General features: G+C 49.6%; 1 protein-coding gene across 1 annotated transcript; it reads left to right on the forward strand.

Annotated features, from left to right (window-relative positions):
- Positions 1-3,368: 3,368 nt before the first annotated feature.
- N7446_011933 (uncharacterized protein) lies at positions 3,369-4,883 on the forward strand (the record flags this gene model as incomplete). The annotated part of the gene is made up of 5 exons (XM_058520675.1): positions 3,369-3,492; positions 3,547-3,572; positions 3,631-3,667; positions 3,731-4,244; positions 4,331-4,883. 5 exons carry the CDS (start codon positions 3,369-3,371, stop codon positions 4,881-4,883), a joined length of 1,254 nt encoding a protein of 417 aa, XP_058366961.1.
- Positions 4,884-10,744: the final 5,861 nt, after the last annotated feature.

Below are 10,744 nucleotides of genomic sequence, written 5' to 3' on the forward strand. Positions count from 1 at the left end.
GATGGGTCATTCAAACTAGACAGCCTTTCACGGTGGTGGAGCATCCGGCTTTCAAGGCACTTATTGAAGCAACGGGGGCTTCTTTGCCCATCAAGACTGCTGATACTCTTTTTAACCGAATCAAGGAGGAATTCCATTCAAGTAGGGCTTACGTGAAAGAGGAGCTTGCTAGGAGCAGCCGCACACTCGCTTTGTCTCTTGACGTTTGGACGTCGGAAAACCAGATTGCGATAATGGGTATCATTGGTCATTGGATCACCCCCGATTTTGAAAAGCGAGATGACCTTCTCGAGTTCACCGAGATCAATGGACCGCATTCTGGAGACAATCTAGCGGAAGTTGTGTTGAAGATGCTCGTCGAACTGGACATCGCGCCAAAGCTCCTGACCATCACAGGGGACAATGCAGGCAATAATGGGACGCTCTGCGATAGCCTGCATGACCAGCTCCTCAAGAAGTATGTTAATGACGATGACCGCTTTCGCATTAGGCCTCTAATGCGATTCCGCGGACGACAGAGTTTCATTTCTTGCCTTGCCCATATCGTCAATCTGATTTGCAAAGATGTGTTAGCTTCTTTAAGGGCTGGTTCGGCTCGAGAAGCAAAGGCGATACTGGACGACATGGCCATCCATACTAGCCCAGCATTCAACTCCCTTCACAGCACGAAAGGAGCAATCATGAAAATACGACTTCTGACGCTGTGGATCGCCCGTAGCCCACAGCGCCGCCAAGATTGGAAAGAAGTATCACCTGGAAAACAAGTCAGTTATGATATTGACACCCGATGGAACTCGACGTATATCATGATTCAAGATGCCCTTCGGCTACAAACTGAGCTGGGGCAGTTTGTGCGGATACATCCAGAAGTTCAGGCCCTCCAGCTTGCCGACGACGAATGGTCGACACTTCAGCAAGTAGCCAAGATCCTCAAGCCGTTCTGGGACCACACAAACTCCGTTTCAAAGGCATGCCCGACAATTGTGGAAAGTCTACCAATTTACTGGAGTTTGGACGATTTGTTAAATGATGTTCGAAATGCGGAGGGAGATTTTGAAGACGTGAACATTGAAATTCGCGATGCGGTGGAAAGAGGCATTCGGAAGATGAACACGTTTGCTAGAAAAATGGACGACAACCTTCCCTACTATGTGGCTTCCGTGTTGGATCCGCGCATCAAATCTTCTTTGATTGTGTCTCAAATGAGCGAGCAAGATTCGGGGCTTATCATCTCGCAAGTGCGGGAATTTCTTAAAAAAGAATACCCTCCAGAGCCATTTGCGTCGTGTGAAGTTGACCATCCACGTCCAGCGGGGATGTCGGAAACAATGTGGAGAACTCTGCGCAAAGTTCAGCCATCCAAAGAGGCATCTTTGTCGGATATTGATAAGTACTTGGATTCCCCGCCGGTCAACTGGTCCCACCACATGATCGGCGATGCGGACGCACAATGGGTCCTAAAGTGGTGGAAGGCTAACGCGTTCAATTTTCCGCTCATGGCCAAAGCCGCTCGCGATTATCTACCCATCCCTTCGGCAGAGGTCGGGATTGAACGCGAGTTCAGCAATGCTCGAGATGTCTTGGGCCTCCGAAGGCACCGTCTGAACGCGGAGACTATGCGATGGCTGATGCTATTGAGAGGAAAGTCTCAGACATAAATTTCCAGTGGTGCATGCATGCTTCGAAATTAAAGGCAGGCACATAACTATGGAACAAAGTGTCTGAGCATGATTGATGTATTCGGATGTAATGAAACGAATGGTAATGTATGGTATCTTATTATATGAATAAATATGAATTAATCATATATTCATGAATATTGCGAATATGAATAAAGGGCTTATTCATATTCATATTATTCAATTTATATTATTCATATTCGCAAATATTCAGGAATATTCATGAATAATCATATTCCTTTCGGATCCCTATGCCAAAGGCGTTTGGATTATACTCATTATACTCTTTGAGATCTATTATTTACGGCGCCAGGTTTTGATTATACGTCTCGTAACATTAGTTCGTAGAAAGCGTAATATGCTGGCTAAAACCGGGATTGTGCATATACTCGGCTACGAAGCACGAAAAACGTAGATGCGATCATAGAAGAGTCCACGTGGTCGACGAGCACGGAAGGACTTCTTAAGTAACAATGCCATTTTCCCTCGGGTCTGAAAGAATTGCCCCCTCCCCCGTAACAATCCTGCTCCACTGGGAATATCCCGAAGCGGCCGGATTGACAAAGATTGGAGGACTGGAAGCTTCGGCTGAACAGATAGTCCAATTCGACGAATGGAGTAATTTGTCTTTTCACCTTCCTCTTGAAGTTACCCAAGCAGGCAGCAATACTAATCGAGTCCTAGTGCGCTTCAGTGTACTCCGTACTGTACTCTCCTATTTTAGTTTTCCGTTGGTTGTCAGAACTTTCCCCACTCAGCGCGGCTGTCGGAACCAGACACCCAGAACCAGCGGCACATAATCGTATGCCCGCATATCTGCTGCCTTTTTGACCCGTACTACGGAGGAATTATGGAAGATACTCCGTCTTCTGTGCACGAAATCAACCAAAATCTATCACATAGAAAGAAGGGGGTGAATTGCCCAAAGAGCATCTTGGAATCATGAACTTAAAAAGTAGGTTTCCTTGTCCCAAGAAATGCTAGATCAAACTTTGGACTCCATACCTTGTAAATACAGTGGTGTATCATAAGTATTTGACCTCCGATACTTCGGGCTAGGACCCACTTTTTATTACTGCTTGGCAGAAAATTACTGGTAGTATGTAAACCATATGTCTTAGCTCTAGTAAGGTAGTCACGCTTTTTTCCGGCATATAGAAGGCATAATTGGATAAGAAAATCACGAAATATGCTTTAAAATGCGTTGACATGTAGCGTGTGTACTAGCGTGTTAAGGATTGATAGACTGATATAGTAGGCGGTCTAAGTGGCGGTTAGAGCCCGAAGTACCGGAGGTCAAATACTTATGATACACCACTGTAGATACACACTGGAGGGAAACAGAAGAAAAGAAAATTCCACGTGGCTTCTACGCCATACCCTCCGGTGGGGACTTCGTAGCTTCAACGCTATCCACCATCGGTTATCGGCAATTCCACGGCCATGATAGCCAATTGGGGCCCGGACCACACCCGCGCCTTGTGGTGCTTATTGCGTAAGTCTGGAAATTCTGGTTAATAGGGCAGGGGGTCAAAGGGTCCTGCACAAATGTGGTTGTAGGCCTGTAACTGTAAATCTTTGCCTGTGGCGGGCGTACTACATGGAAGGTTATAACCCCGAGACTCTGGCCGGAATTCATTCCCTCCTCTAATTTTCCCTCCCCGTTTGGCCCCAAGAGGATGCGCGAGGATGGTTGATACTCATTTACAGAATTCTGCGCTGGGGATTGTGGTTGCCTTCCCCATTTTGGCTGGAATCGCTGTCCTCTTGAGGCTCTGGAGCCGCCACTTATCACGATCGGCACTCACCAGTGGTATGAATGGGCCCTTTCCCCAGTGATCCACAGACTACTAACGAGTCTACTTAGATGATTACTTGATCACGGTGGGATATGTATGGGATCTTTCTTCCTTTCCAACGTCAATACTTAGACACCAATGCGCCTTAATAGATTCTCGCCGTTGTCCAATCCGTCACCTCATGGTATTGTGGGTATATCAATGCAAAAGGAAAAGAAGTTTCGCAGCATGTACTGACCCGAGCGCCCTCAGATATCACAACCAACTACGTCGGGATACACTACAACGATATTCCAAAAGACCGTGATGTCAAGACGGGGTTCATTGTCAGTATTCTGGCGGCTGTCAACGATGGATGCTGTAACTTACCCGGAGTCATTGAACAGTGGAACTATGTCAACCAGCTGGTCTACAATCCCGCCCTGACCGTCGTCAAGCTGTCCATCTTGTTATTCCTGCGTAGGCTGGAATCTCAGTCGCGCGTGGTAAACGGCCTGATCTGGGGCGCCATGGCTTTCATCGTCGGACTCTTCATCGCGACACTATCCGTTGATATCTTCCAATGTCGTCCAATCGCCTATGTCTACGATATGTCGATTCCAGGCGGCACATGCATTGATCAAGGCGGCTTCTACGTGTCGACTGCGGCGCTTAATCTGCTCACGGACTTGGTGGTGCTGTCAATTCCCATCATTATCACTTGGAGCTTGCAGATGCCCCTGCGACGGAAAATTGCCGTCTGCGTCATCCTATGCCTGGGTGGAGTGTAAGTTCCCTGTGTCTCGAACAGACGATACGATCCGCTTCAACCCAATCGCAATTGCAATTCTAAATTTAACCCCCTTCCTACAGTGCAACCGCCATCGGCGTCTGGCGCATCGTCATCCTCGCCCAGGTCTTCCTCACCCACAAAGTTAACCTCGATCCAACCTACAACATCAGCTTCTGCAGCTCCGCCATCGAAGTCAACGTCGCCGTGATCACCGCCTGCGGCCCCTCCGTGAAAGCCATCGCCAGCCGATACCTCCCCCATCTCCTCGGCACATCCCATCGTGAAACCTCCAGCTACGCCGCCGGCACCAGCGGCTCGCGCGGGCGATTCCCTGGCTCGAAGCTATTTACGAGCAACAAGTCGCCGCTGCACTCCAACGCGGACGACGGATACGAGATGGCGGACCCGAATGCTGGGAATACTGTGAGTATTGGCCGAAGCGGTAGCGGCCGCTTCGATATGCGCAAGTATCGCCGGGGCGGGGATAGTCCGAGTATTAGCAGCGGTAGTGAGAATGGGGTTGCGGGAATTGTTAAGACAACGGATGTGTCGGTTAAGTATACTGTTGGCGAAGTGACGTTCGATAATCGGTCGCGGGATGGGAAGCATGCCAGTGTGGATAGTTTGGTGTAGTCATGTCCACTGGGTGTGTGTATGTGGTGGCTGGGTGTTCGGCTTTGGAGTTGGAAACGGGAATTGGACTTTGCATAAAAGTAAATTAGTAATGGATAGGTGACCCACGATACCTTTTCTCGGGCGTCGCTGCGAGAATTTTGGTTGACACTTTGTGTATACAGCCGAATCCCGGAAGTTTATACTTTCGCCGAGGACGTGGTGGAGTTCGGTAGATGGTGTACTGTAAGGACTGAAATTATTGGCTAACCGACAAGATGTTCTCCGCCCCAAAGCCTAGGTCCGTGCCTTTCTCTTGACAGGGGAAAGAAACGGGCAATAAATGATGGATTTATTGTGAGAGACGGACGGGGAAGGAGAGAAGCCCCGACCCCTCGTGGACTATCTAACTACTCTCAGGACCATCCAGAGTCACATGACTAACTAGGTCATGTGATCTCACCAATTTCCTGATATAGTGGTGTAAGTTTGTCGGAACGTGGTCGTTACAGTACGGACTAGTACGGGCATAGCCAATTGAGTACTTGAGAGTGTTTTTTATATATTATAGAAAGTGCAGAATAAATAGGGGATGAGCTTAGTAAGGTCGTTGAGAGCCTTAACGATCATCAGGCAGAGGGGGTGCTGAGTATTCCTCGGGCGCACTAGTAACATTTCGACCCTCTTTTGTTGACATGTCTCTCTGGTCACGCCGTTAGGTATGATGAAATAAGAAACTGAATCTACCAGCACATTTAGCGCTATGTCATTGTCAAATTAAGTGGAGCAGCCAGTATCTTTGGCTAAGGTCTAGTGGTGCTCAGCACTTGCAAAAATGAACTGTCGCCTTGTACTCTGGATTTTCACAGTCAGGATCTGATTTCGGATCTCATTTCTTGCTAAGCTTGCTCCAAAAATCTATATCAATGCTACAACCACAGTTGCTGATCACGATGCCGAGTGTCGGTCACGTGCACTCACGTGTGATTCACTCGCTTTTCGCATTTTCCGTCAAACTCGGCTGTAACCTGTGATCACCTACGCTGAGTGGAATTGAGTCGTGCCGATCAGCGAAGCGGTGCAGCGGTGGAAGGTTGTCGTGGTAGATGAGTTCCTGCTAGTCTGGCTGAGCGACGGGGCCCACCAGTGGGAGATGGATCGCTTGCCGTGTGGACGGAATATGTCTCGGCATCCGACGAGGGGATTCGTAAGGGGCGAATGATGGCATCTAGGGCTCCTTCGTTTCGGCTGCGGTCATCAGTATCTTGGTCGTCTCAGAAATAAGGTCATCCACACTTACCACACACAGCATGACGTGCCAAACCCTGTATCTCGCTTTTCCAACCATTCTTCGGCGCATGACAGATGACAGAGCGATGTGCACTGACCGCAGTGCAAGATCACGCTCTCGTCCGCATGGTCTTCATCCTCTGTCTGGCAGAACACACAGTAGATGCTGTCGTCGTGGATGCTGTCGACCGCTTGGCTCGGCCTGAGACTCTGCAGCGTCAAGTCTTGGACACCCGCCCGGATATTAGTTGCCGATGAGAGGATGGCTGGTCGGGTCGGCGAAACGCGCCATGGAACATTGTTCGTCCGCAGCGTTGCAGAAGTCACAAATGGATTGAATGGCTGCACTGGCTCGGGGTTGGTTGAAAGCCGCACCGGCGGGTTTTGTCTGAGCCTGTGAGGAGGTGACGGGCCAGTGTTGTCTGATGCAGGGCGTCGCCTGGAGGCTGACGATGTCTGACGCTGGCCTGGATGTACAACAACTGATGGAGAGGCCATTTTGGAGCCATGTGGTACTCGCGCCTGGTTGCAGACGGCGGCTTCATACCACTGCTGGCCAACTTGGTCGGCCTGCCGTTGCCGGTGCCATCTCGCGCAGAGGAAGTCTCTGGCGACATCACAGAGCTTGGACTGCAACGATGACAAGTCAAATGGCTCTCTGGCGAGAGTGGTCAACTTTTGATGGCCGATCTTGGTGTCTTCAACTTTGATCGAGTTCTTGCATGGCTCGCCTTTTTTCGTCACCCCGCAACAGGAGCCAGGACCGCCATTGGGGCTGACCTCTATCTCACAAACCAGAAGCGGATTCCAAGGCAGCATGGTAGTCATTGAGGTGGTCGTCAAAGGCAGAAAATGATTCGGATTGTGGTGGTGTTAGGCAATCACTGCAGCGTTCCCTCGCCAGCTTTATATGCCATCGCGTGGCTCCTTACATACATGGCTGCGTGGCTGGCATGGAACACTTCCTCGAAACAGTCGGTACGTCGGAGAATGCATTCGCACGCAGTATGCGCCACTATACGGCCAAGCAGTGGCCTGCGAGAAGGGATATCATTCCAGACCACTGCTGCAATCAGCTGCACTTGTGACTGTCCATCGCGATGACCATGCATTGGCGAACAGACTATCTACTGCGGTTAGCCGCAAAGTCGACAAATGCTGGGTGAAATTCTGGGTTGCCTATGGAATTGCGAAGTGCGTGATAGGTTATGATCTACTCTTATGGCGCTAGATGTGAGAAGTGGGTACCAAGATAGATTCGGTCTCCAGGCTATCGACATAACCAGGAACTGATTTGGCGTTCCCGGGAGCTAGACGCCAGAGATTCTTCAACGCCGCCCAAACGTTCTTGTAAAGGCTTTGATGCTGCCGTGTGATTGCTACGCGCCTCAGCGGAGTGACGGGCTACACTTCTAGCTGACCACAGAATTTAGCTGAGGCGAGACATATAAGGCGTCCAACTTTCAGACCTCACCTTCATTTACATTTCATTTGCTTCCTAGCTCCCATCCTGTCCAATCATGGTCTGCTTCAATTTCTTGCTGATTTTACCGATGAGCTAATAAATTACAGCGAAACCTTACAGAGCTACCCAACGAGCTTTTGCTGTGGATTGTGTCGTATTTGGACGGTAGTGCATTATTTGCCCTCGCAAAATCATGCAAAGATTTCGATTTTAAACTGCAGCTCAGCATCTGGAAATACAATATCAAATTTCAGTAGCAATCTGTTGCACCTGGCCGTGAAATACGACAACATTGGTCTTGCGGAGGCTTTGCTCCGGCACGACGCCAACATCAATGCATTTTACCGCGGCAAAACTCCTTTAATGCGGGCGCTGAAATACACTTCCGCTGGTGTGCGCGAACTCTTGCTCAATCATCGAGACCTACACATCAACATTCAAAATCAAGCGCGGGAGAGCGCCCTGTGGTATGCTATCCACTACGGAACCTTTTCCGCCGTCAAAAGTGTCTTAAATCAACCCAACATCCAGGTGGACATCAAGCACAAACACGGCCGAACGGCGCTCCACCTAGCAGCCTTCGCAGGCCGAATAGGGCTCGTGCATCTGCTACTTTCTAGAGGCAGCGACCCTGATCTACAGGATGATTCGGGCCACTCGCCATGGGACTGGGCATGTCGCTTCAATAGACCCGTGATGGAAATGATTTTTTCAAACGATCCGATGGCCAAGGTGTTTCTCGGTACCAAATCATCACAAGAGGCTGAGCTACCTCTTCACCAAGCAGTGGCCTATGGGTCAGTAGATGTTGTCAAACGGCTTCTCGGACAAAAGGGCCTCAGTTTGGACATCCAGAACCGGAATGGTTATACGCCGCTCCACCTCGCCATTCGAAACAAGCGCCTGGAAATGGTCAATTTGCTCCTAAGTCACCCCCGTGCCAACGTAAACTGCAAAGACAAACATGGCAATACGCCACTTTGGCTTTCTACTTACTCGTCATGCGACGGGACAGCCGAAAGGCTGTTTGCCGAAAAAGACATCAACGTCAATCTTGTTGGAGGCCGCGGGAAGTTCGAGGTGCCGTCTATATCTCTCCACCATGCCGCGGCGAGGTTAGATACTGTGCTCCTACGACGGCTGCTTGCGATGCCAGGCATCAGTCTGAATGTCTGTGTTGGAGGCCGCTCTCCAATCTCCCTGGCCGCATATCACGGATGCGTGAACACGGTTGCTTTTCTACTGAGTATGAAGGGCGTAGAGATTAATGGAAGGGATGCAATAGACCCACCCATTTGTCGAGCGGTTTCACATGGTCATCTCGATGTGGTACGACTTTTAGTGCAACAGGACGCACGTCTGAACATCAATGAAAGCACGGTCGCAACTCACGACAGCGCTCTCTGCATGGCTGCCCGTGGCGGTGACTTGGAGATGGTCCAGGCACTACTAATCCATGATCGGATTGATGTGAACCTCAGGAATCAATGCTCTGAGGATCCATTGATGTTGGCGGTCAAGGGTGGGCATTTCTCGATTGTTGATGCACTTGTGGTCAATCCCAGACTGGAAATCTTCAGTTTGAAGAGATCGCTGGATTTAGCAAGAAACGATTGCATCCAGAGGGCCATTCGAAGCAGAATAAAAGACGACAACACTCCTCAAACATTGTTGAAGCCGTCTCCAAGGAGAAGGTTCGGTGGTCTGTAAGAGCTGGCGACATCTACTTCGGGTAGCTGTCATGATGCAATGCGGAACGGCCGAGTTAATTGACACTTTCTCCGCTAGCTACACTGCCCACACTGTCATTGGACCCGTGGTTTTTTGTTTATAATGTATTGGGTCAATAAAAGCGACACTAGAACATGCGGGATTATTCGCAGACACATTCCACAAAAGCTGTAATATGAGTTCTCGAAAAGATATAAGCTTCTTTCCCTGCGGTAACTCTTCATTGCAACATCGTTGGATACTGTACATCATTGGATACTCTCCACATGGTAAAAGACATAGGACAATCAAGAATATAGAATCCTTCAACCTTCTCTTGCTATGCCTGGCAGCCCTGCCAGGTTGAGTCTGCAAGGGTGATCCCAGTCATCGAGGATCCTGGTCAATCGACCCCGAGATGATTCCAGTGCCTGGTCAAAGAAGCGCAGCCGAGACAGCTGCTTGTCGTGGCGAAGCTGAAGTCCGTCCCTCTCTTTAGTCAGGTGACTGCTAGCCTCCTTCAAGATCCCATTGCTCTGCTCTAGCTTCTGGCCATCGATGTGTTTGGACACGCACGACTCCCATAGGCGTCGATAGAGTCCGACAATTCGACCAGCTGGAAAGGCGGACTTGGGATCGTCGCGTTCGAGGTCTGCTAGTACCTTCAAGGTGGGTTGAAAGGGCTCAGTCGCCAAGGTATGTCTTGTCTCTGCTTCCTGTTGCGAGGGAGAGAGCTGCGACGGTCAGCAAGAGCATTGGAAGCTGAGCCGCTTTACTTACTTGTGGAGGGACATGATCAGAAGCCTCCTGCGAATTCTCTTTTTCAGAAACGATTGGCAATGCAGTGGGCTGTTGTTCTCCTTCTTTTTCCTGGTCTGGCGTACTGTTAGGGGCATCCATCTTGATCGCAGGGGAAAGTCGAGTATCTGGGCAATAGTATGTCCACTAATTCTTGGAGGTTTTTATAGACTAGAAGACATCGGTGGCTAGGTACTCAGTCTCATTTCACCATGAAAGTTAATCAGCGTAGTCAGCTTTTCAATCGCTTTTTCAATCTCAGCACTCTGTTAGCAGTCCGTTTGATGATGGTGCTGGTGATCAGTCTCGTGGTGTTGATGGTTGGTGAATGTGCCTCATATTAGTGGCTTCCGGTGATGAACGGTCCAGGAGATATATACTCAATCAAAACGCATTTTCCACATTCGTTGGAGAGCTCGGAAATCCAAACGTAAACAGCGTAAAATCTAGAGGACAGAAGAAGACAATCGAAAAAAGGATATCCATCTCAACCATGATCACAGGTTCAAAAGTTGACTCCCGTCAACAAGGACGGCCAAGCTTCAACGGGTTGAGGGGTTGAGTACCCGTGCCCGCGCGACAGCGGCCTGACGCTTTCCGCAGCCTAGAGGGACAGAAA

Source organism: Penicillium canescens, assembly GCF_028828765.1.
Source record: "Penicillium canescens strain IBT 15451 chromosome Unknown utg000009l_segment0_segment0, whole genome shotgun sequence".
NCBI classification, from domain to species: Eukaryota; Fungi; Ascomycota; class Eurotiomycetes; order Eurotiales; family Aspergillaceae; genus Penicillium; species Penicillium canescens.